The 26,235-nt window shown below is 35.9% G+C and overlaps 1 protein-coding gene and 1 pseudogene across 2 annotated transcripts in view; one reads left to right on the plus strand and one right to left on the minus strand.

Moving 5' to 3' along the window:
- The window catches only part of LOC306856639 (tRNA modification GTPase GTPBP3, mitochondrial-like), an 18,498-nt pseudogene extending 15,076 nt beyond the window's left edge, over positions 1–3,422 (minus strand). Inside the window, exons 1-4 of the transcript in view lie at positions 3,341–3,422; positions 1,774–1,835; positions 750–822; positions 280–409 (exon numbers count right to left, since the gene is read on the minus strand). The product of the transcript in view is annotated as a tRNA modification GTPase GTPBP3, mitochondrial-like (transcript). The remainder of the gene's footprint in view (positions 1–279; positions 410–749; positions 823–1,773; positions 1,836–3,340) is intronic.
- Positions 3,191–26,235, plus strand: part of LOC306856559 (anoctamin-8-like) — a 27,695-nt gene continuing 4,650 nt past the window's right edge. The window contains exons 1-13 of the mRNA XM_079395913.1: positions 3,191–3,592; positions 13,274–13,384; positions 14,397–14,529; positions 15,035–15,173; positions 16,389–16,485; positions 16,731–16,847; positions 17,942–18,069; positions 18,168–18,329; positions 19,512–19,664; positions 20,238–20,364; positions 20,622–20,677; positions 20,769–20,843; positions 21,878–22,612. Coding sequence (XP_079252039.1) covers positions 3,421–3,592; positions 13,274–13,384; positions 14,397–14,529; positions 15,035–15,173; positions 16,389–16,485; positions 16,731–16,847; positions 17,942–18,069; positions 18,168–18,329; positions 19,512–19,664; positions 20,238–20,364; positions 20,622–20,677; positions 20,769–20,843; positions 21,878–22,612 — 2,205 coding nt within the window. The 5' untranslated portion in view covers positions 3,191–3,420. The remainder of the gene's footprint in view (positions 3,593–13,273; positions 13,385–14,396; positions 14,530–15,034; positions 15,174–16,388; positions 16,486–16,730; positions 16,848–17,941; positions 18,070–18,167; positions 18,330–19,511; positions 19,665–20,237; positions 20,365–20,621; positions 20,678–20,768; positions 20,844–21,877; positions 22,613–26,235) is intronic.

Here is a 26,235-nt window from a genome sequence, read left to right on the forward strand (position 1 = left end):
GCATGTCTACAGCATCGTTCTGGAACTTCCTGCCCCCTTTACGGATAAACATGTTAAAGTAATTGAGGTTGCTGCTGCAATATTTTTGTAACACAAAAGCAGCAACTGAGAAACAATGTTAATATATGGGTCAGATGACAAAGTATAGGGTCATAAAGAAGTTCTAAAAACATGAGATATTCCCGATCAATCCTTTACTTAGCTGAACGTTTTAGTTGAACACTCCAGTCTTGGTAAATGCGCCCCAGGTCTCCTGCCATTTGTCGGAGAGCCTGTCACCTCTGTGCTTCTGTCTCTGCATGGATCAGGTCACTGAGACCCTCTACTTCAGTAAGGTCCAACTGTCCAGCACAGAACGCCTGCCGGGTAAACTCACCCGCTTCTGCAGGCCGCAGACCCGGCGAACTCCCTGAAACACACACAAAATAAGATATCTTTAAAATAAAATGAATTTCCAACTCTTCACATCACTACATTTAATTTACATTCTATAATATCTTCAGATAAAGCCTATAAGTTAATAAAGCACTACTTCACATAAAAAGAGAAATGAATGAGCAAATACTTCTGCTCAAGAAATAAAGGCAAGATATTTCCAAGCATGAAACAAATGCTGCCATCTAGTGTTAAAATGCTGAGTAAAGAACTAGCTGTTTGCAAAATCAATTTATCATGATAAAATGAACATATAGGGTTTTAGAGGACATATTTCAGAACACTTTGGGACAATAATGGTTGATCACACATACCAAGTGCTTGTAAGACTCCACTGATGACAGCAAGACCCCCGTGAATGTGAAACTCTGTCTTCTCTAGCAGGACCTGAAAGAGTGAAATGTGTCAAACCAGAAATAATTCCTAATTTATATATTCGTTACATATCGTATATATTGCTCAAAAGAAGATTACTTCTATTCATCAAGGAAGTAAATGTTAGATTGAAATGTCAAAAGTGACAATAACAGCATTTATTGTTTCTTGAACAGCAATTCAGCATCATGTGACACTAAAGTAATTACTGCTGAAAATGTAGCTTTGCTATAACAGGAATAAATACAATTTTAAATCTATTAAAAATCTATTTTACAAAGCTACGAGAATATTTTTGTGCACAAAAAACCTCAACTTTATTCAATATACTTCTCATCGACGCTGCACACAGAATGAGGAGAAGAATTGTTCAACAGTCGTTATTTTAGTTTTCTTTGTGCACAAAAAGTATTCTCGTAGCTTCGTAAAATTACGGTTGAACCACTGATGTCACATGGACTATTTTAACAATGTCCTTACTACCTTTTTGGGCCTTGAAAGCGTCAGTTGCATTGCTCTCTATGGAGGGTCAGAGAGCTCTCGAATTCCATCAAAAAATCTTAATTTGTGTTCTGAAGACGAACTAAGGTCTTACAGGTTTGGAATGACATGAGGGGGAGTAATTAATGACAGAATCTTTCTTTATTATTATTATTATTTTTGAGTGAACTATCCCTTTAATATTTATTTGGCACCTGATAAAGATGCTCTCAATTCATAATGCATAAATATTACAAAATTAATGACACTTCTGGTCTTCAAATCGTCGTTTTTGCTGGTAGGTCTGGGTAGAGAACCTAAATATTAAAATCTATCCTTAGGACTTATGTTGCCTTTTTTATAGTCATCATAAGGCCCCATGTGAAAACAGGCTATTCTCAGTTTAAAACTTTGGTCTGAGGGTGTGTGATGCTGCGGAGCGAGGAGCGGGGAGAGCTCGGGTCAGACTGCCGGGCCACTGACCCTAACCACCACCACCCCACACCTGCCCTGACCCGACGACAGAGCGAAGAACGTGTCGTCCTCTGAGCCGAAAAAACACAACAGCCTTTTCTGTATGTATGAACTGTATGTATTATGTATTTCTGGTTAATGTTAATATAAATCACCATTAAATATAAATCATATTTTAGATTGTATGTAAATAATTATTTTCGACTGTAGATCTGCCCAGATTATGGAGAAAACCACCCCGTTATACGCCTTCAATTATGCTCTTTTGTTCAGAGAGAGGTATAATAAATCACCTTCATAGTTAAGCCATTCTGAAATATTCATCTGAGAAGATATTTTTTGCATTAATTAATAAATAATACTGTGCTTCATCCTTTCGGACAGGCTGCGTCTCATTTTAGTCCCACAGAAATACAGAGGGAGAAATATATTCACAAATACTCTTCAGTTTTATTGTAAATTATGGGTAGTTGTATACTTCGGGATGTTGACATGCATAAACAGCATTTTTTTAATGAACTCATATTAACTGAGAGACTATGTAATATTTGTTCTAAAATTAATTTGTCACCTTGCAGGACTATTTAAAATGAAATAATTTGCTGTATACTTTTATATAAATTGAAACCAAAAAACATAGTTGATTATGCCTTTACACACATGAATGCATTTAAGACACAATTTTCACTCCAAAATTATTATGCATTTTACATAATTATAAAGAAAAGGCAGGGTGACACTGATAAGACTTTTCTTGCAAACATACTCCAATAATTTTATGTCAATCTTGCTGAAAAATAAGCTTGAATAAGCCAAATTACAGCAGTCAGCTTTAAAACTTTATTATTATCATCATATTTTATTAATTATTTTTTAAATATTTATTTGGAACCTGATAAAGATGCTCTTAAATCACAATGCATAAATACTACAAAATGAATGACACTTCTGGTCTTCAAATCGGTGCTTTGTACTGGCCTGGGTAGTCTGAGTATGAATATTAAAATATATCCTTTATATTATAGGACTTATGTTGCCTTTTTTACTGTCATCATAGGGCCCCGTATGAAAACAGGCTATTCTCTGTTTAAAACTTCCCATCAGACCTGGATGAATAATTAGAAAAATATTCATCATATTTCAGAAAAATACTTTTTACTGTGAACTTTTGGGGAAAAAATGAAGTTAAAGATAAAATACTGTGATAATATTTTGCATATCCTAACAGACATGTAAGCAAATCTCTGTAAAACCTTCAGCCCAAAAGAATTACATTGTTTACCATCCTAAATGCTGATGTTTGATTTCTAATGAACAGATCAATACATCAATATACACTCATGCTGAGGTCAGCCAGCTAATGCACGTCTATGAGAGGGTGGCAGTGTGAGTGGACTATATCTGAATCTGAGTGTTTGAAAGCAAAGGCAGACAGAGAGAGAGAGGCGGTGTATAATATCTTCTCCCCTTCTTTGTCCCTCCTCCACCATAGTAGTCCTCCTCACGCCGCAGTCGGTCTCTCCTCGCATCCCGCCGCAAACAGGATGACTCACAACAACCTTCACTTCACCCTCACCTTCATTTAACCCAGCCAGTGTGCATCCACAAACACTGTGCCCCATTTCTGCATCCATTCCCCGCTGAAACGGCAGCAGCATGATGCCCGACACGGCGGCGGCCGCTGCTGCATCCTCGGCGAGCAACAGCAACAGCAGCAGCAGCGACAGCGAGAGCTCGCGGCACAGACACCGAGCGCAGGGAGACGCGGAGCGGCCAGAGCAGCAGCAGCACACCGCTGCCCCTCAGCCCACATCAGCGGGCGTTTTGGGTGAGTCTGGAGAGGGCAAATAGGACGCGACAGGTGCATGTGACGCGGGCATAAGGGACAGACGGCATATCCTTCGAGCAGAATGAACAATGCGGCGCTTTGTTATGCTGTCTGCTCCTTATGTCCATTATGCATGCATTAAACTCTCCCTGCTGATGTATTTGTGGCCTATAGAAGGTCATGCGGCAGCATCACTTCAAATGTGAGAGTGGAGCTGTAACGTTAGTGTACATAATATGGGCCGTGCGCTACTTTTTTGCGCTCGATTAGTCCGTTTTCACGGGCCTCTGGGCAGGGTCATGTTGTCTGAGGCGCTATTATTGCTGAAATCATATTCTGTTTTGGGGTTTGTTGATCCTTGGATGGCCTTCTTATTGTGGCTTGTTGTGAAGCATTATAAAACAGTTAGTTCTGGTCCTCGAATGTGATTGGATGAACGCTGTTCCCAGAGTACTTTTACAGTGCATCACTGGCTGTATGTTTACATGCACAATTTTTGTTTCAATCGGACTGAATTCATTCCAATTTATGAATTTGAATGTAGTGTTTACATGAACCCTAAATAAAGTGATCGGGTTGATGTGCGCGAGTTTATATGTTACAAACTTCAAATCGGAATTGATTTTTTTTTCATGCGCACACTGCACAAATATAGAGTTTCCCACTGTTTGCACATAATAACCACTCTCCTACACTGCTTCTTTATTTGTTTTAAACAGCAGAATTCATATTTATCCATTACAAACCGCTGTGCCATCATTCGTCATTACGCATTTCTACTTCATTGCACATGTAGTCATTTCAGTTTCGGTTTTCAATACGATTAAGCATTTACATGCACTCTCAATCGCATTAGAAAAGGAGTAAACCACTCCCTTCAATCCGGTCAAAATTTCGTTCGGATCGAGCTCCATCATATCATGTTTACATGAAGGCTTTTCAGTCCGATTGAGCCGTCAATCCGATTGCAAGAGGATTATTTTGTTGCATGTAAATGTAGCCACTCTGTTCGCCTTTTTTTGTTGTTGTTGTTGTTTGAAAGTCAAAGCATAGTGTTTTCCAAGGGCACACTTCTCAGATTCGCACAAAATGACTAAAATGCTGTATTAGGCATGCCAGGCCAGTAGTTGGAATTTTCATTTTATAAAGAAATTGTAGGAAAATAAAGAGAAGAATAGCAATATATGATCAAACTGTTTGCACTACAAACCAGTGTGTTCATAATTAAGATAACACATTAAAATAATATGGTAAGACATAACAGTTTGCAATATCAAGCTGCAAAACGAGCTGTTTTGTATAGCTAAAAATCAGTAGCCCCTCACTGCAGAACAAAGATCCAGGGGGCGGGGTTGGATCTACATCTAGGGGGTGGAGACGGGTAGGTTTAGGGGTGTGGATGGGTGGGTTTAGGGATCAGGGGGTGGAGACGGGTAGGTTTAGGGGTGTGGATGGGTGGGTTTAGGGATCAGGGGGTGGAGACGGGTAGGTTTAGGGGTGTGGATGGGTGGGTTTAGGGATCAGGGGGTGGAGACGGGTAGGTTTAGGGGTGTGGATGGGTGGGTTTAGGGATCAGGGGGTGGAGACGGGTAGGTTTAGGGGTGTGGATGGGTGGGTTTAGGGATCAGGGGGTGGAGACGGGTAGGTTTAGGGGTGTGGATGGGTGGGTTTAGGGATCAGGGGGTGGAGACGGGTAGGTTTAGGGGTGTGGATGGGTGGGTTTAGGGATCGGGGGTGGAGACGAGTAGGTTTAGGGGTGTGGATGGGTGGGTTTAGGGATCGGGGGTGGAGACGAGTAGGTTTAGGGGTGTGGATGGGTGGGTTTAGGGATCAGGGGGTGGAGACGGGTAGGTTTAGGGGTGTGGATGGGTGGGTTTAGGGATCGGGGGTGGAGACGAATAGGTTTAGGGGTGTGGATGGGTGGGTTTAGGGATCAGGGGGTGGAGATTGGTAGGTTTAGGGGTGTGGATGTGTGGGTTTAGGGATCGGGGGTGGAGACGAGTAGGTTTAGGGGTGTGGATGGGTGGGTTTAGGGATCAGGGGGTGGAGACGGGTAGGTTTAGGGGTGTGGATGGGTGGGTTTAGGGATCAGGTGTTGGAGACGGGTAGGTTTAGGGGTGTGTATGGGTGGGTTTAGGGATCAGGGGGTGGAGATTGGTAGGTTTAGGGGTGTGGATGGGTGGGTTTAGGGATCAGGGGGTGGAGACGGGTAGGTTTAGGGGTGTGGATGGGTGGATTTTGGGATCAGGGTGTGGAAACGGGTAGGTTTAGGGGTGTGGATGTGTGGGTATAGGGATCAGGGGGTGGAGACGGGTAGGTTTAGGTAAATGTAAGGTGGGAGGAGTTGGATCTAGATCCAGCCACACCCCCTGGATCTTGTGTTCTGCAGTGAGGACCATCTCCTAAAAATAGCTGGATGTGGATGACATATTAAATTTAAAAATGGCCGTGTCCGTTCCTACGTGAAATATAAGGTGGATAGACCTTATGTGCCAGAGAAACAAGTCCTCAGCCATCTTTAGAATTCTTTGAACTTAGTATTTGCGGTAGCTCTATAGCACCACTGGGGGTTAAAACTTTTGAACTTAATGAAGATCTGTGTAAAATAAATTACATTTACCCTGATCTTCAAAGTCAAAAAGTTTTCAACCCCCTCTTAATGCATTGTTTTTCCTTCTGGAGCATCAGTTCTGAAGAACAGAAGGCAACTATCACTAAACAAAAACATGGATCATTCTAGTAACAACACAGTATTAAGAATCAAGTGTATGTAAACTTTTGATTGGGGTTATTTTATAAATTCAACTATTATTTTCTCTTGTGGACTATGTAAACATCTTTTATGTGAAATATCTTATTCAGGTCAGTACTAAATAAACAATAACATCCATTTCGTATGATCCCTCTTATTTTGGTAAAATAATAACATTTCGCAGATTCTGCAAGATGTAGGCTATGTAAAGTTTTGACTTCAACTGTATATAGTATACCGGGGCCTTTATTTCTGACATTAATCTTTCAAAAAGTTTATTCAAATATTTTCTCTTGAAAATACTTAAATTATGAATAACAGGTACATATCAGTTCTTTGGTTTAGTGTAGGCTACTTCCCTGTTATGTTTGCCACTTAGATCTGTGACATAATAGCGAAAAAGCAAAGTGACTGGTAAGCTAATAAAGTTGTTTAATACTAACTTCTTGTTTATTGAACTTTTGTAGAAAATCAATATAAGACCATCTTGCTAAAGTGTCTTGTCCCCTTGGTATGAAGAGGATAGGTTTGTTTGTGATGATTTATGTGTTGGATTTGTTGCTTTTGGTGTATCCTGGGCTGTCTTTTTTAGGGTTATGCAGTGGGTTTAGCATCAGTAGTGGAGCAGACAGAGCTCAATATCCATTAGCACTCACATGATGTCAGAGCCTCAGTTGTTATTTCATAAGCTAAATGAAAGGCCAGCAATTTGATGATGGATGGCAGTTTCAGAAACTAGTTCTGGTATCATAAATCCTGTTTATTAGAGATGTGCTGTTGTAAACCGGTGCAAATATCTCACCTGAACACCGTGGTAAAACGTTTGATGGATGTAATTGGAGCCTGGAGGCAGTGATTATGAAGAGGTCCTGTGTTGTGAAGTTACAAAACAAAACCGCACGTTACATTGTGATTTATGAGTCTGAAGAACACACTCTCAGAACAAAAGCTTTTTTTACACTTTTGTACTTTATTCATCCCTAAAGGTTGGATATAAGTACCAGAAAGCTACATGTTAGTACCTAAAATGTACATTTACAGTTTTTTTGTTCAACTGATTTTCAAATCTTTGCCTCTTTTTTTTCAAACTTTACACACAAATCCAAGAATTGCACACACAAAATGCAAAATGCCTCACATCTCTTGCAAAATGAAGCACTGCATTAATATCACAAACACACCTCAAAAGCAAACATTTGCAAACACCTTTGCCATAATACTAATTCCCGTTAGATTTTTGTTTGTTTGTTATGTTATGCAAAAAATGTTTTATGAAATTGAAAACTGAATCAAAGGCAGAGAATTAGTGTATGGTTTTGCAGATTTGGTGTATGGTTCTGGTGTTTGAGGATCAGGTTTCAGAAATTGTGTGACAAGTAAAGATTTTGTGTGTAAGCAGTTGAAAAAAAACTGTAAGTACCTTAAAGGTCCATATTAGTACCTAAATATTTTATATTTGGACCTTTTAAAAGGTGCTGCTGCAACAGTGACAGCTTTTGTACCTTTGATTCTGAGAGTGTGCCAGACATAGCTTCGAATTATTGTTTGTTTGTTTTTTGCACTCTTACTTGTTCTATATTATGTGGGTTTATGGCAAACCCAAGCCAGTATGTTTTGAGATGATTTGCTTCCCTGCAGTACAAGTCTCTGTGAAAGTTTACAGCTGTCTTTTAACAGCGAATGATCTCCTGTTTCATCTCCAGTGTTCCCAAATGACACATGCTTACATTTCAAGACGGCTCTCGAGACTCACTCAAGATGAGGTTTCGCATCCTTCAACATCTCATAATAGCAGCTGTTGTTATAGCTAGGTTCCTCACATTCATAAACAAATACAATGTTCTCCAGAATATGTATTAAACAGAGCACGAAAGGTTTTTTCTATTCAAATTATGTCATAGAGAGTGTTCATTTTTGAGAACGAATATATAATAGCACAAGTATGTTTAATATCTGTGTTAAACCTGTGAATGGCCCATTTAATTGCAACTCTTCATTTCATGTTTTCTTCTTTTATACACTACTTTAAGACAATTTGATGGTACTGGTTATTAATCAGCTCGTTGTGCCCTGGGAAATGACAAAGCATGTATTCAAATTCCAGTTCATTCAGTCATTCATAATTTCTGCTTTCCTTCACAGTGCCCCATTCATATGAGTAGATGAGTATCTGCTATCTGCTTATGGAAACAGTACATATATTTCTCATTTGCTTTTTAATATACTGTATCAACATTTATTTTAATAAATCACTTTTTGTGCTATTGTTGTCCACCATGCATTAAATTCTTCAGTGGCTTTGTTCATATGCTTTAGTAATTACCAGAGTTTTTGGCTCATCAGCAGTATGAAATATTGCTATTTTGCTGTACTTTCCTTTTCATCGCCCTTTTATTTAGAAATAAATGTTTGGAGCACTTCATAATGTCTGTCCTGATGACCCCTCTGATAGCAGAAGTGCACTTACAGTGCTAAATCACTACTGTGTTTGAAAAGAATCCAAAAATATTTTCTCGTGTAGTTTTTATGCTGTAGCCTCCATTAAGACGTTCACAGATTTCATTGCTTATTATTTGTGAAGCATTCTCTCTGCACGTCTAACTGCTGTCTTCTCTCTCGCTGCTCCGGGGCTGGAGATGTGTTGCATTGTGACAGCATGGCATCATTCATGCATTCGGCTTTACACACCGGGTAAAAATAAAGCTTAGAGAGTTCTGGGAAACCGAGCCAGCGAGCGTTGACTGATGATTGGCCAGATTGTGTGTCTACTAGTTTGATGATGATGCTTTACTTCGGACAATGTAGTAAAGCCATCTGTTCTGACTTGTTTTGTGTGGATTAGAGTGGGAAAGACAAAGAAATAAAAATCCACTTACAGTTACTGTAAAGTCCGACAGCTGCGGTTTGCTAGAAAATCATTTTGTTTCAGGCATTATTAATATATTACATTTTTATATAATATATTAACGTTAGTTATTTAAATATTTTGATATAGATTTTATACGGTTGCAATTGAAATCTCCTTGTGAATAGTTCACCCAAAATTACAATTCTTTTCCTCACCCTCATGTTGTTCCAAACTTTTATGATTTTCTTTTGTGGACCACTAAATAAGATATTTAGTTTCTGAGCCCATTGACTTCCATTATATGGACAAAAGACAGAAACATTTCTCCAAATATCTTCTTTTATGTTCCATTCAAGAAAGAAAGTCGTGCAGGTTTCAAAGCACATGACTGTGAGTAAATAATGACAGAATGTTCACTTTTGGTTGAACTATTTCTTGCTAAACAGAAGCTACATTATAACTCATAAACAAAATAATGACAAATGAATATAGCATTAACAAACAAAATACTATCAGGGAATCACAAATTATACAATAATGCAATAAACCTAAAATAAACACCCTTATGCACAAACTATTTATGAAACCAAATACAATTGTGATGCATCATGCAGGGAATTTAGGAATATCACAGTAAAATAATTTACTTACAAACAATTTAAATAATAGTAATAGTTTTCTTTATCCTTCACATAAAGGCTCTTATTGCAGATATTACATTTGCATTACATTTAGTCATTTAGCAGATGCTTTTATCCAAAGTGACTTACAAATGAGGACAATAGAAGCAATCAAAATCAACAAAAGAGCAATGATACGCAAGAGCTATGACAAGTCTCAGTTAGCCTCATGCAGTTCATGTAACAACGTTTTCTTTTAATTATGTAATAAATAAAAATAAAACACAGAATAGAAAAAAGAACAGAGCAAGCTAGTGTTAGAGGCCTTTTTTGCTTTTGTTAACTGTATAATAAACAAAAAGAAAAGAAATAGATAAAATGCAAAAAGAATAGAGAAGCTAGTGTTATTTTTTTTTTTTAAGAAAACAAACAGTAAATGAATAGAGTCTAAAAGGGGAAAGTTTTTTCAAGAACAGAATGAGAACAGAGAGTGCTAGAGTTGGAGGGTCAAATAAATATGGAAGAGGTGTGTTTTTAGCTAAGGACTCAGCTGCTCGGATTGAGTTGGGCAGGTCATTCCACCAGGAGGGAACATTTAATGTAAAAGTCTGTGAAAGTGATTGTGTGCGTCTTTGGAATGGCACAATAAAGCGACGTTCATTTGGAGAACGCAAGCTTCTAGAGGGCACATAAGTCTGAAGTAATGAATTTAGGTAAAGGGGTGCAGAGCCAGTGGTGGTTTTGTAGGCAAACATCAATGCGTTTAATTTTATGCGAGCAGCTATTGGTAGCCAGTGCAAATTGATGAACAGAGGCGTGACGTGCGTTCTTTTCGGCTCATTAAAGATTAATCTTGCTGCCGCATTCTGGGTTAATTGTAAAGGTTTAAAAAAAAGGGTTTTTTTACCTGCCAAGAGAGCATTGCGATTGTATATAGCATGTTCCGAAAGAAAGGGCCTGATCTTATTGATGTTGAATAAAGCAAATCTGCAGGACCGGGCAGTTTTAGCAGTGTGGTCTGAGAAAGTCAGCTGATCATCAATCACAACTCCAAGGTTTCTGCCTGTTTTTGAAGAAGTTATGGTTGATGTGCCTAACTGGATGGTGAAATTGTGATGAAACGATGGGTTTGCTGGAACCACAAGCGGTTCTGTCTTGGCAAGGTTGGGCTGAAGGTGATGGTCCTTCATCCAGCAAGAAATATCTGTTAGACAAGCTGAGATGCAAGCATCAAGTTTACTTACATTATATATAAGATATCAAGTGCATATATTTGCGCTTTGGTGATAGCGATATTGTATGAAAATCTGATTATTTTTTAAGTGCTGGATAGTGACCTGTGGTTGTGTTAGATTCATGTAGACTGTGTCCCACTTTCTGAAGGTCATGCATCAGTGAGCATGAAGCCACTGTGAGCAGCTGAACATTTACAGAGCGGCCACTGCCAAAAACACTACGCAACTGACCAGAACTCCTTTACTTGAGTTTTAATGCATTTAAGTCTGAACTCTAAACATATAACAAAAATGTTCCAACCAATAGGAAAGAAATTTGCCTCTAGCATCAGCAAAATAGAATTTGCAATAATAGTAACTGTTTTTAAACACTTTCCTGCCTGGCATTGGTCAAAGGCAATGGTGCAGTGCCAAGCAGGACAATGAAACATGAAAGAAACAAAGATAAAAGATACATTTGCTAAAATGAACAAAGAAAAACAAAAACGAACTCCCAATTAGTATCTCAGTTATTAAAGAACAGCATTTCAAGGAATAACAGCAATAACATTTTCTTCTGAAAAAAAATCACTTTTGAATGTGAATCATGCTATTATCATTCTATCATCATTGCTATCATATTTTTTTAAGAAGCGTGGTACGATGGTGAATATGGTAATCATTGAATATACAGAGAGAGATATTTAAACAATTCAAGTCTGTACGATTTTTTTAATGTTTTTAAAATAAGTATCTTTTGCATTTATTTGATCCAAACTAGTATTATTGAGAAATATTATTAAAATTTAAAATAAGTTTTTTTTTATTTTAATATATTTTACAATGTAATGTTTTTTCCTGTCATTACATCATTACTCCAGTCTTCAGTGTCACATAATCCTTCAGAAATCATTCTTATGCTGATTTGCTGCTCAAAAAACATCATACTTTTGTGGAAACCATGATACATTTATTATTTTCAGGATTATTTCATAAATAGAAATTAATTTAAAATTTAAAAGGATTTAAAATTTTAAAATAGGTACTCCTTGTAATATATATATATATATATATATATATATATATATATATAATACTATAATAATATAAATTATATATATAAAAACAGCAGCAATTATATAAAAAAACAGCAGCTGTGGTTGCCGGAATTCTACCGTAAAAAAATACAGTAGGAACATTTTAGGTTTTACGGATTTAACTTAAATTTACAGTTAAGTACTGTAATTTCATTAACTGATATAATGTTAATATACCAACCTATTGAAGTACTGAAATCTGTTTTGTACCTTTGAAATACACTGATAACCACCAAATGCAGGTGGTGATGAGAAAGTCACATGATGAACCAAAGCCCATAACAAGCACCGTAAAATTGTCTGAAATGTCTATTACAGGTTTTCACCTTATATATTAGGGGAACTTATCGTAAACCATTTAACTGTAGCATTTTCACAGTTTTTTACCGTTAAAAACACGGTCATTTTTTATATATACATGAATAATAAGCTTTCCATTGATGTATGGTTTGTTAGGACAATATTTGGCCGAGATACAACTATTTGAAAATCTGAAATCTGAGGATGCAAAAAATCTAAATATTGAGAAAAACACTTTTAAAGTTGTACAAATGAAGTCCTTAGCAATGCATATTACTAATCAAATCTACTAATCAGTTTTAATATATATTTACAGTAGAAAATTTACAAAATGTCTTCATGAAACATGATCTTTACTTAATATCCTAATGATTTTTGTCATAAAAAAAAATCTATCATTTTGATGCATACAATGTATTTTTGGCTACAAACATACCTACTTATGACTGCTTTTGTGGTCCAGGGTCACACACACACACACACACACACACATATATATATATATATTCTCATTCCATCTTCACTTCCATATTTATGTTTCTTATTTATTTAAAAATAATAATGTTTTGAACATTTTCCACAAACACTACACCACACCTAGTCGTGCTCTCAGGTCTCTGAGGTTATTGTTCATATTCAGACACTGGCCGCGGTGCTGTCAGGACTCCAGCGCTGGAGCATTCGGTTATGTCTCCTCTTCTCATGTTTCAAGGGGAAGGACAGTGACATTTAAACTTGGCACTGTGAGCGAGGGGGAGAAGGAACGGCAGTCTGTTTGTTCATAGCAACATTGCAAAGTGACTGACGTTTGTTTTCTTTTCTCTTTCCCTCTCCTTGTTGTGTTTCTCAGATAAGCTATTTGGGAAGCGGCTGCTGCAGGCCGGGAGACACATCATGTCCCATAAATCCTGGATGAAGACGGTGCCCACAGAGAACTGTGATGTCCTTATGAAGTTTCCAGGTGCTGCAGATGTCCCTTTCTTTCTACATTTCTTACAAAAACACAGAATAAATACCTTTATTAATCCTTACAAAAATACCTTTTTTTAAATAATGGTATGATAGTACTGTGGAATTTGAATGTGGTAATCTTTCGTTGCAATGATATATCTCAATATCAAATACCATCACAGTACTTTTGACATGTATGAAGCATAATTATCTGTCTGTTTGTTAAAAAAATAGCTTAATAACAAGGTGGAGTAAAAAGTGGGTGAATCTAAGGAAATGTCACCCCAAATTCAAAGAAATGTATGTGTGTGTGTCTTTATTTCATGTAGAATACCTTTATCACTTTTGTCCAGTGTATAAAGGGAAAATGTGCAGTTTTTCCAATTTCTGCCTGACCTCATCCTTAAAAATGACTTACGTTTTTTTACCCCAATGTTGTCAGGTTGATCATATTAACATTTTTTTTTAATAAAACCAGTTCATTTAGATGAGCATTATTATCATTAACTAAAACTGAGACCATAAACAAAAAAATCTCTTTATTTACTAAAAACTAAAACTGATATAAAAATGAACAAACTATATAGCCTTTTTTTTTAAACTAACAAAAATAAAAAATAAAAACACAAAAAATGACTGAAACCTTAACTAAAATTAACATGAAAGCCGAACATATAAAAAAATAAAATCGAATTCAAAATATAATAGTATCTCAGTGATACTAAAATGATTGATTTGGATATCAGGATTGTGCTTTGAAGTCCATTATAATTGCTGAATTTATAATTAATAAAGCAAACAGGATGTACAACTGTAATTTAAAATACAAAGATGTAGATTTGAAATAGAAATGATGTGTTTTAGAGTAATTTTACATATTTGTGAATTGGTATTTTATGCAAACAGTATTAGCTGCTGAAACAAACAGAATATTCTGGTGTTATGGATGTCATTTTTGCTGTGTATCTCAGTTTAATAAATAACATGTAGGTGAAGAGGTGTTTATTTTTGTCTCCGTACAGACACCACAGATGACCACACGCTGCTCTGGCTTCTGAACCACATACGGCTCGGCATCCCAGAACTCATTATCCAGATCCGACACCACAAACACACCAGAATGTACGCCTTCTTCGTCACGGCCACATACGAAAAGTGAGAGGGAGCTTTTCTTTCTCCTTTAGATGAAGCTCCTGTTTATGAACGGTTTCTTTAGGTGATGTTGATGGAATTACCACGTATGCCATGAGATGAGGCATAAAGGTCAAGAAAATACTAGTTTGATGTTTATTGTCATGTTCAAACATGAGCCTCTAAAGAAGACGCTGTGGCGCTCATGAGAAACAAAATACACTACCGTTCAAAATACTGAATGAATGAAAACTACAAAAATAAAAATGACAAAACACACAAAAAATGAAAACAGAAAATATCAAAATAAAATCCAACTCGAAATATTAATAGCTATATCAATAATACTAAATTAACACTGAATTAAATGTATGCTTGCTGAAAGTACTGATTTCTTACTGACCCCAAATATGTGTACACAGAAAGCTTGTTCTAGTTCTATGTTTCTTTGCACCTATCATAGGTGCTTTTCATAGTGTTAATAGAGGCTAGACATTAATGCTGATGTTTTTTTTTATTGTGTGGCCAGTCTTTTACGAGGGGCTGAAGAGATGGGACTGCAGAAAGCTGTGAAGCCGGAGTTTGGTAGCGGTTCTCGCAGTTTCTCCTGTGAGGAAGATTACATCTACGAGAACATTGAGAGTGAACTCTGTTTCTTCACCTCACAGGTCCTTCACAATATTGAGCATAAAGGTTTTGATGCAGCATTAAGTTGGTTTTTTCACTTGTTATCAAGACTGCTGATGACATCTCATGAAAACAGAAAAAGGCTATTATAATTTGGATTGGCTTACAGTAAAAAAAAGCGGTAACCTAAAATGGTAATGTAAAAAAAAATGGTTTTATTCAAGTAAAAATATTATTTAATATCACTGAGCAAGCATAAATACATTAATTTATACCAACAGAACAACAACATTTGGTTAAATCAAGTAGAAATGGAGGTTAAACTGCAGGTTACCGTTTTTTACAGTGTATTTACAAAAACAAAGCTGACATATTTTGGGTTTAAATACAACCAAAACAATAGCATTTGAGACATATTGACTAACACAGAAAAATATTTTGACTCTCAGTTTATAATCATTTGTACCTCAAAACAAAACAAAGTTTAAAGTAAAAAAACTATGCAATTTATATTTTCTAATATTACTACACTGGTAAATTGTATAATTTTAGGCATTACCTTTAAACAACATGCTGTTAGTAATATAATGTAACAGCTAGTCTGAATTGCTAAATAGAACCTTGTAAAGCTTCTTTCAACCAGTTTTGTTATTGTTAATTCAAACTTAAACTAATAAAAATTGTTTCATTTTTGAACTGAAATAAAGTTGAAATAAAATAAAATAGAAATATTTATAATAGAAATAGAATCGAACTTAAAAAAAACTGGCAAATAACTGAAATAAAATCATTTGAAGCACTAAAATTAGCATTAGCCTACTAAAAGTGAAATGAAAATTAAAAAAATTACAGAAGCCTATAACAAAATAAACTAAAATTAAAAAAACACTAATTCAAAATATCAATAAATAGAATAATAATAGAATGTAATAACTAATCATATATAAATAAATCATTGGCAAAATTGAAACGCAGTACCACCACAAAATTATTTTTTAATTATTTTTATTCATTTTTATTTTTACTCATTCATGAGAGCTTTAACAAAAATACAAAGCAAAACTGTCACATTTCTACTTTTAATATCTTGCCCTATAAATAGCATTTTTTCAACATCACAGACGTTGTCAATACTGCTAAGGTCATATTTAATCTTTAAAAAAAACAAATCATTCATTTCTTTGAGACACCAAGTTGGGTTGTACATTTTTGTGAACATTATTATAGATTTAAGCCTATTCTTTTCCGTATCACAGGAACGACAAAGCATAATCAAATACTGGCTGGACAATCTCAGAGCTAAACATGGGGAGGCCCTTCACAACATCCACTTCCTGGAAGGGCAGCCAATCAGTGAGTTCTTCTCTTTAGACTTTCTGAGAGCCCTGAGAAGTGTGTACCAGTGGCCTGTATGTATGTATAAGTCGCTCAGTATCTTGATGGTCTGAAAGTAATTAGACTGTGCAGGCTGAGGGTTTATATGTTGCTGGTGACAGATGTAGTGAACGTTTCTGGAAGGAAAAGTTTTACCGAAGTTTTGAATACCTGTTCATGTTGTGTGTGTGTTAGTGAGTGTGAACTGTGTGTGTATGTTCCAGTTCCTGAGCTGAGGGCACGAGGTGTGATCCAGCAAGTCTTCCCGCTTCATGAGCAGAGGATTCTGGGACAGCTGATGAAGTCATGGGTGCAGGCCGTGTGTGAAAAACAGCCACTCGGTTAGTAGTTAGAAGTGGAAAGTCAATACTGAAATGAACAGTTTGTTGTCATTTTAGAATTGAAAAATAATGTTGCTAACAACCCTGCTGAAAAAAAACAGCATAAGCCTGATTGCTGGTCTTACTTGGTTTAAGATGGTCTCCCAATTTTAACCAAGCTTTACTAAACAACAATTTAAGCATGTTTATAAAGCACATTTAAGTTTTATTGAAAAAAATAATAGGCTACGGTTGCATTAATGAAAAATTAAGAGAAAAAAAATACTGTGAAGAAATAATACTGTTTTTAAAAATGTTTATATATAATGTGCATATATATATATATATATATATATATATATATATATATATATATATATATATATATATATATATATATACACATATACACATACATACATAATAAAATTTGGTAAAAAGTATCAAATCAGTTCTTAGAAATGTTGCCGAAATAGCAAATCATTTTTACAGAAGTTTGGCTCATAATTTTATACACTACAATTTTTAAAAGCTTTAAAAAAAAAATCTTTTGAAAATCAGATTTAAAAAAAAAAAATCAAATAAATAAATATTTTTATTTTAAAATGTATTGATTTTAATAAATTATTTATGATAACGTTGTGCAATTTGAAGGCTATAAAAAGAAAAAGTGAATGTTATGTGCAAAAAAGGGTTAAAATATAAAAATTATAAAATAATAAAATAAATAAATAAAAAATAATAAACGACTAACAACAGCTTGCCATTTTAAGTAGTTAAAATTACTCATTTAAAAATGCTAGTAAACAAAAACAAAAGCACAGACTAAATGTTAACTGCTACTAGGTACACACACTCTCATCTGAACAAAGTAATCAAATTTATACTCCAGTGAAGTCCCTTTACGGTTTCTTTTGTCATAAAAATACAATTACAGTTACAAATAATTTAGCAAAATGTATATTTTAGTCACAATTACTGCTCTCTTGATCTGTATACAGTTAATCAATAAACAAATTTGCTGTTGAATCTTCTATCACCGATTTTATTGATTAGCTGCTGCAGCCCTACTTAGATACTTGAATGATTTGTCTTTGTCTTCTTTGTCTTGTTAGATGATATTTGTGATTATTTTGGCGTGAAGATTGCCATGTACTTTGCCTGGCTGGGTTTCTACACAACTTCCATGTTGTATCCAGCCGTTATTGGCTTTGTATTATGGATGCTCACAGAATCCGATCAGGTATTTGACCACTTAAACTTAAAAGAACAATAATAGAACAATAGTAGTACAATCTACTATTGTTCATATGATTGATATTTCTGTCGCTGTGCTCTCAGACCAGCAGGGATATCTGTTGTGTGGTGTTTGCTCTCTTTAATGTGGTGTGGGCCACGTTGTTCCTGGAGCGCTGGAAACGCAGAGGAGCGGAGCTCGCCTATAAGTGGGGTACACTGGACACCCCAGCTGAGTCACTGGAGGAGCCCAGACCTCAGTTCAGGGTAATGACTCGGGCTGTCAAGCGACTCAAATTTTAATGCAATTAATCACATGATGCTCCGATTAATTAATCTTATTAATAGCATATTAACTGCACATCAGTTTTGGCTGTGAAACTACCCCCAAAAGATCATTTAAAGTCATTATTGTGTTAAATGAGAAAAATAGCCATTACAGAAAAAGTAACTTTAGAATAAAGTAGTGCTGTCAAACGATTAATTGCGATTAATCGCATCCAAAATAAACGTTTTTGTTTGCATAATATATATGTGTGTTCTGTGTATATTTAGTATGTATATATAAATACACACACATACAGTATATATTTTAAAGCTATTTACAAGTATTTACATGTCTATATTTATATTAGAAATAAACAATTTAATATATGAACATAACCTATTTTTCTGAAATATATACATGCATGTGTGTGTGTTTATATATACATAATAAATATACAGAGCACACATACCTATATTATATAAACAAAAACTTTTATTTTGGATGCGATTAATCACGATTAATCGTTTGACAGCAGTGGAAAAAAGTATTTTGACATTGCATAAATAATGATAATAAATAGCTATTAATGTTTTTTTGGAAAACCAAAAATGAATATTCAAAAATTTAATTATTACTCTAAAAATGAAACTAAACCCACCAGTAGGTGGCGACAAGTTACTGTCTTAATGAGTGAGTCATTCAGAATCAAAGCAAGTGACTCGCTGCTTCTGAAATCGAATGCCTTCCTACTATATAGTACGTGAAAACAGTATGTAACGTGATAAGTATGTCCGAATTCATAGTATTCGAAAAATGCACGTACACGAGAGACTTGGGTACCAGCGGATGACATAGACATAGACATAGATCTGGGCAGATGTTTTCCAAAATGAATTGCACCAAATCAATGTGTTAAATCGACAGCCCAAGTAATGTTTTGGTTACACTTTATTTTGATAGTCCACTTTAGACATTCTACTAACTATAAGTAACTTTGTAACTACATGTCAACTAATTCTCATTCATTTGCAGCTACATGTACTGAGTACTGAGTTCTGACTGCTAGTTGACATGTAGTTGCAAAGTTACTTACTGTTAGTAGAATGTCTAAAGTGGACTATCGAAATAAAGTGTTACCAATGTTTTAAATGAATTGTTCTCTCTCTTGCTCTTCGGGTCAGGGTGTGAAGCGGTGCAGTCCAGTGACGGGGTGTGAGGAGTTTTATTACTCACCGTGGAGGAGGAGAGTGTTCAGATGGCTGGTCAGCTTTCCTGTCTGTATATTATGCCTTTGCTTTGTATTTCTGGCCATGCTCGTCTGCTTTGAGCTTCAGGTGAGTTACATACTCTCACACACAAGTAAAGCCAAGAAGGTGATGAAAAATATTGAAAGATACCATGTTAATGAATAAAAAAATTAAAATGGAATTGTGACTTTTTATCTTGCATTTCTGATGCAATTATGAGAAAGAAGTAACAGTTTTGAGATATACACTTACAATTGAGAGATATAAAGTCACAATTCTAATATTTTCTCACAATTCTGAGTTTATTTCTCACTTTGTTTCCATAACGGAAAAACAAATAAAGATAATTGCCACTGTTTATCACATAAAATTGCAAGCTTATATTTCACAGTTCAGAGTTTTCTTCTCATAATTCACACTTTTTTCTTCCAATTGAGAGTTTCTAAGTGTGACATATAAAAAAGAAAAAATCAGAATTGTGGGATTACATTTTTTATTGTGAGATTATATCTTTTTTTATCCCATGGTAGAAATGGGCCTCTATATGCTTTACCATAATATATGACAAAAACTAAAGTAATGTAATATATTTACATATTACTAAGTGCAAATAGAAAGCAGTTCTTGTAATGCGAGTTGTAATGAAGTGATGTTTGGCAGGAATTTGTGATGGGGATTAAGGAGCTTCCACGTGTAGCAAGATTCATCCCTAAAATCATGTTGGCCATCACTGTGACGGCGTGTGATGAGGTGTACAGAAAGATCGCCTGCTGGCTAAATGACATGGGTGAGTCACAGGACATGGGAGTTTACATCTGGTCATTTGAAGTGTGCAAGAACACTGTATTCAACAAAACTGAATTTTAGGAGGGCGTTAAGCAACTAGAATGTAACGAGGTCGAAACGGATTGTGGTCTGTATTTTGGGAATACAGCTCTCCAGAAGCCAAACACAGGAGTGAAAAGGAGAAAGAAGATAAACATTGTCTAACTGTATGTCCCCTGTGAGATGAATACTAATGACTGAATCTGCTGTTTCCCACAGAAAACTACAGACTCCAGAGTGCCTATGAGAAAAATCTCATCATCAAAATGGTTCTTGTAAGTAATAAACATATAAATAAATAACTTTTTGAACCTTTTCCTACCACTGTATTGGTTTTGTTCCAAAAATGTTCTCTTTCTTTCTCAGTTTCAGTTTGTAAATTCTTATCTCAGCCTTTTCTATATTGGATTCTACCTCAAAGACATGGAGCGTCTGAAAGAGGTGAGAGTCTCTGACTGTACTAGCGGTGTAATGGATCTTGTTAAAAAAAAACTAAAAAACTAAATCAGACTCATTATATTCATTTCCAATGGAAAATAATTGAAATAAATGCGCTTCTATTCCGCAAACAGTTTGTTTGACCAGCAAGCAAGTCACGATTAAACTTAAAAGACCTCACCATGCATGTGCTGGGGGGTGAAAACTTTTGAACAAAGTGAAGATGTGTTCCTTTTTTTCTTATTTTGCCTAAATATCATATTTTTTCCATTTACTACTGCCCTTCAGAAGCTACAGAAGATACTTACATGTTTCCCAGAAGACAAAACAAGTTACATTTACCCTGATCTTTGAATTTAAAAAGTTTTCACCCTTAATGCATGGTTTTTCCTTCTGGAGCATCGGTGAGCATTTGAACCTTCTGTAATAGTTGCATACGAGTCCCTCAGTTGTCCTCAGTGTGAAAAGATGGATCTCAAAATCATACAGTCATTGTTGGAAAGGGTTCAAATACACAAAAATGCTATAAAACCAAAGAATTTGTGGGACCTGAAGGATTTTTCTGATGAACAGCAGACAGTTTAACTGTTCAGGACAAACAAGTGACTCGTGAACAACTATCACTAAACCAAAAAAACACAGCTTTGGATCGTTCAGGTAACAACACAGTATTAAGAATCAAGTGCATGTAAACTTTTGAACGGGGTCAGTTTTATAAATTCAACTATTATTTTCTCTTGTGGACTATGTAAACATCTTTTATGTGAAATATCTTATTCAGGTCAGTACTAAATAAACTAACATGCATTCTGTATGATCCTTCTTATTTTGGACATTTTGACTTTTGACTTCGACTGTAAACATGTTGTATTTGTTGTACACTTAGTATGAAATAATTGTATTTCAAATACATTTAAGTGTATTTATTTTTCACTAGGGTAGAGAGAGCTAGAATTTATTTGTGCAGTCAGAATGCAAATGTTAACTGAAGCATGCACAGTTGGGATATTCATATCAATGTGTAACTGTCGCTGCAGATGCTGGCCACACTGCTGATTATCCGGCAGTTTGTGCAGAACATGAAGGAGGTCCTGCAGCCCTACCTGGCTGAGCGGCACCGACTGGGTGAGTTGACGCTGAGGGCCGTTTGGGAGCTGCTGGTGTCTGCACTGCTCAAGTATGGGCGGCTCGCAGCAGGACGAGCGCAGGAGCCCAGCGACCCCACCATGCTCGGTTCAGGCCTGCGTGGGCCACAGATGGGTGAGGAGGGCTCTCAGGAGAGACGAGAACGCAAGTGTCTAAATGGCGGCTGCGGCGTCCCGGATGAGGATGTGGATGAGGAGCATGGCGAGAGGCACAGCGAAGAAGATAATGAATCAGAGAGCCTCATCGATTGCGGCCTAAAGCTACGGAAGGTCAGCTTCATTGAGAAGGTGGAGCGCAAGTCTGCAAGCTGCGTCAGCCCAGTGGACGACAGCTTCCTGGAGGAGGGAAGCCCCACCATGGTGGAGAGGGGCATGGATCCTGCCTCGGTTTTCGAGATGTGCGATGACGAGGATGAAAACGGGGCTCCGGAGATGAAGGAGCTGACAGCCGAGCCACTGCCGACGGGAGTGGAGAGCAGCACTTCAGTCAGGCTCAGGAAGAGGGGACGGAGCTTAGAGAGGGCTGACAGTAAGACCAAGAGAGATTCGTGGATGGATCCACCTGAGGAGCAAGAAACCACCACGCTAACACAAGCCGAGATGGAGAGCTGCATGCAAACGTACCAGGTCAGAAGACACCCCATATGTACTTATATTTTTACATTTTTTTAAGTTTTAAATTTTTTTTGGAAACGTAAAAACTATAAGTGAATTTGATTTTTTTTTTTTTTATAAAAAAAAAAATGTTGCTTTATGTAACTTTTTGCAAGTACATCTCTAGTAAAGTAATATATTTAAAATACATTTATTTCATACTAAATATAGTTCAAATCTGTTAACATATTTACTGACATATCATTCAAGACATAAATATAATTCAACTTTATTTGGAGTGCTACTCGTGCACAAAGGACATTTCTTAATATTAAGCCTAAAATGTGTTTTAATGTCACTACTGATGAGGATTGTATAATTTTTGAATAATATCAGCCTTTAAATACGAGATATTTAAAGTGTAACTGAAGTATACTTGCAATAGTTCCACTTTAGCACAATCAGATATATTTCAGTATATCTTTAGTTGGACTTCAGCACTACTTCTGCACAACTAAAGTGCATTAAGTACAAAATTAGTTGCTCCAATTTATGCTAAAAGTACAATTGCTGGGTATCTTTATTAAGTACATAAATATGTAAATGCATTTGTAGTATACTTAGCATGAAATAAATGTATTTCAAATACATTTTAGTATACTTATTTTTCACTAGGGATAACCAATCGGTGTTCAAAACTATCTCCTTACCTTAGCCTGATTCACAACAGTAAGCTTGTTATTATGTTTTATATTTTGAGTGGTTCGGGTCATTTGTTTTTGCGCCATTACGTCACGTTTGTATAGATAAAGAATAAGTCCCGGGACTCCCGGCTTATATCGTGTGTGTGGATGCTGCAGGAGGCGGATCATTTAACGGTCTTAAATGATGCATGATGGCAATGAAACACATATAAGTGACTGAAATGAGATATATTCCAATTTTAAATGTGCGTCTGATTAAAGACAGTGTTGGGTGCGTTACTTTCAAAAAGTAATTAATTACTAATTACATCATCAATATTGTATTTAAATTACTTTTCTAATTCCTCTGTCTGAGAAGTAATTTAGTTAAGTTCATTATTCAAATCGTTAATTACATCTTAAAATCCCTTAAAGCATAGGCAATTGAAATTAAACTCTTTATTCTTTCAAAATGTCTGAATAACAAAAAAGCTGAAGAAAAGTTAAACACTACCCCCCGGTTTCACAGACAAGGCTTAAGTCTAGTCCTAGACTAAAATGTAAATCTGAGCTGTTTCAACTGAAAGAAACTTGCACTGACTGATCTTAAAATATATCAGTGCCTTTGTTTTGTCTCAAAAAAACACACCAGTAATGTTTTTTTCTAAGCACGTTTATAAAAATTATTTAAATGTCCTAATTGAACTATGGCCTAATCCTGATTTAGTCTAAGTCTGTGAAACCGGGCCTACATGTATCAAGCGATAAGCATTAAACATTTCAAAGGAATGAGTACTATATTTCACACTGACACACTGTCCATGTATTGGCAGGTTTTTGTTGTTTTCTGTCTTCTGTTGTCCTGTGGTAGGATCCAGTCCAGTGTGGAAAAAGTTGTTCAGTGCTGTTTTCCACTAATTTCCTTGTTTTTCAGGGTGCCTGTCAAACTTCTTCTCTATTTACTGTGAACTTGTGTTCCATGACTTAAATTTTATGACTTTTCTTAAATTTATTTTTGACCCTGGACCACAAAAGCAGTCTTAAGTCGCTGGGGTATATTTGTAGCAATAGCCAAAAATACATTGTTTGGGTCAAAATTATAGATTTTTCTTATATGCCAAAAATCATTAGGATATTAAGTAAAGATCATGTTCCATGACGATATTTTGTAAATTTCCTACCGTAAATATATCGAAACTTAATTTTTGACTAGTAATATGCATTGCTAAGAACTTAATTTGATCAACTTTAAAGGCGATTTTGTCAATATTTCGATTTTTTTTGCACCCTCAGATTCCAGATTTTCAAATAGTTGTATCTCAAATATTGTTCTATCCCAACAAACCATACATCAATGGAAAGCTTATTTATTCAGCTTTCAGATTATATATAAATCTCAATTTCAAAAAAATTTACCTTTATGACTGGTTTTGTGGTCCAGGGTCACATTTCATTTTAAATACAAAAAAAATTAAGTTCAGGAGCTCATGCTGTGCATGACCCCCCCCCCCCCCCCCAACCACACACTCACACTCTCTCTCTCTCTCTCTCTCTCTCTCTCTCTCTCACACTCGATTTCAAAAGCTTGAAATTTCATGTCATTTACATGTTTTAACAAACCGTAAAGTAAAAATGAAAATAAAAATGTTTGGATCCAGAGTAAGCTGATGGGAATCTGAAGGTGATAAAACACATCGGAATCAGGAATTATGGATCTCTTTGATCACTTTTCATGTAGCTGAACATTTCATGTTCAATTTATCATCAGTGACTACAGATTAGAGCTTGGCCGGTGAGCATGACAGCATGCCCCCCCCCCCCCCCCCAAAAAAACCCCCAAATAAATGCATGTGTAATAGTTGCTGTTTTATATAGATATTGATACACGAGTTAAGTACAAAGCTTTGTTGATGTAAGAAACTGAGTTTCATTTTAAATCAGTTTATGGAAACACTTGGATTCTTGCCGAATAGGACGTGAACATGAGCCCATTTGGATTAATCCATATGCTGGCTTTGTATTCTGACTTGTGGTCTGGATGTATACGCATTTATTAGCAAATTTTACTGGTCATACTGTCTGTTCGTATAGGCTTCAGAAATGTATGTATCTCAGTCTTGATCTCTCTCTTCATATTCGATTTTAGCACAGTTTGTGTTCATTAGGGAAGGGAACGAACTTGCATAGCGCATTTTACACACGCCGAATTCAGTTTCACTTTTCTGGGCAATGCAGCATTAAAGGAACACTCCACTTTTTTTGAAAATAGGCTCATTTTCCAACTCCCCAAGAGTTAAATAGTTGAGTTTTACCGTTTTCGAATCCATTCAGCCGATCTCTGGGTCTGATGGTAGCATTTTTAGCGTAGCTTAGCAAAGATCATTGAATCGGATTAGACCGTTAGCATCTCGCTCAAAAATGACCAAAGAGTTTTGATATTTTTCCTATTTAAAATTTGACTCTTCTGTAGTTACATTGTGTACTAAGGCTGGAAAATGAAAAGTTCCGATTTTCTAGGCCGATATGGCTTGGAACTATACTCTCATTCCGGCGTAAGTAGTTCCCAACTATATCATAACTAGTTACCTAGCTGGGGACTACTTTCAGGCGCTGCGTTATATCATTGCACCTGCTGCACCCATGGTACGGCAGCAAAGTTCCTTGATTATTACACAGGAATGAGAGTTATTGCTTAGCACATTATAAACATCAACATCAGATAGCATATCAGTAAACACTGATCTAAACATTCCTAGACTGTAACATTCATCATGCTGGAGTGTAAACACTCACATTACTTTATATATATATCACATTATAAATAATTTTTATTATCTGATAGCAAAAAATATATACATCCTCGTTTCGTACGACATTTAGGCTATATGCAATAAAAAAGTTGCCTATTTCAGCATATTGCACTCACTTGCACACATTTCAGTTTGGCAAGATGTTTGGGAGAAGTAAAAAAAA

Source organism: Barbus barbus (genome assembly GCF_936440315.1).
Source record: "Barbus barbus genome assembly, chromosome: 37".
Classification (NCBI taxonomy): Eukaryota; Metazoa; Chordata; class Actinopteri; order Cypriniformes; family Cyprinidae; genus Barbus; species Barbus barbus.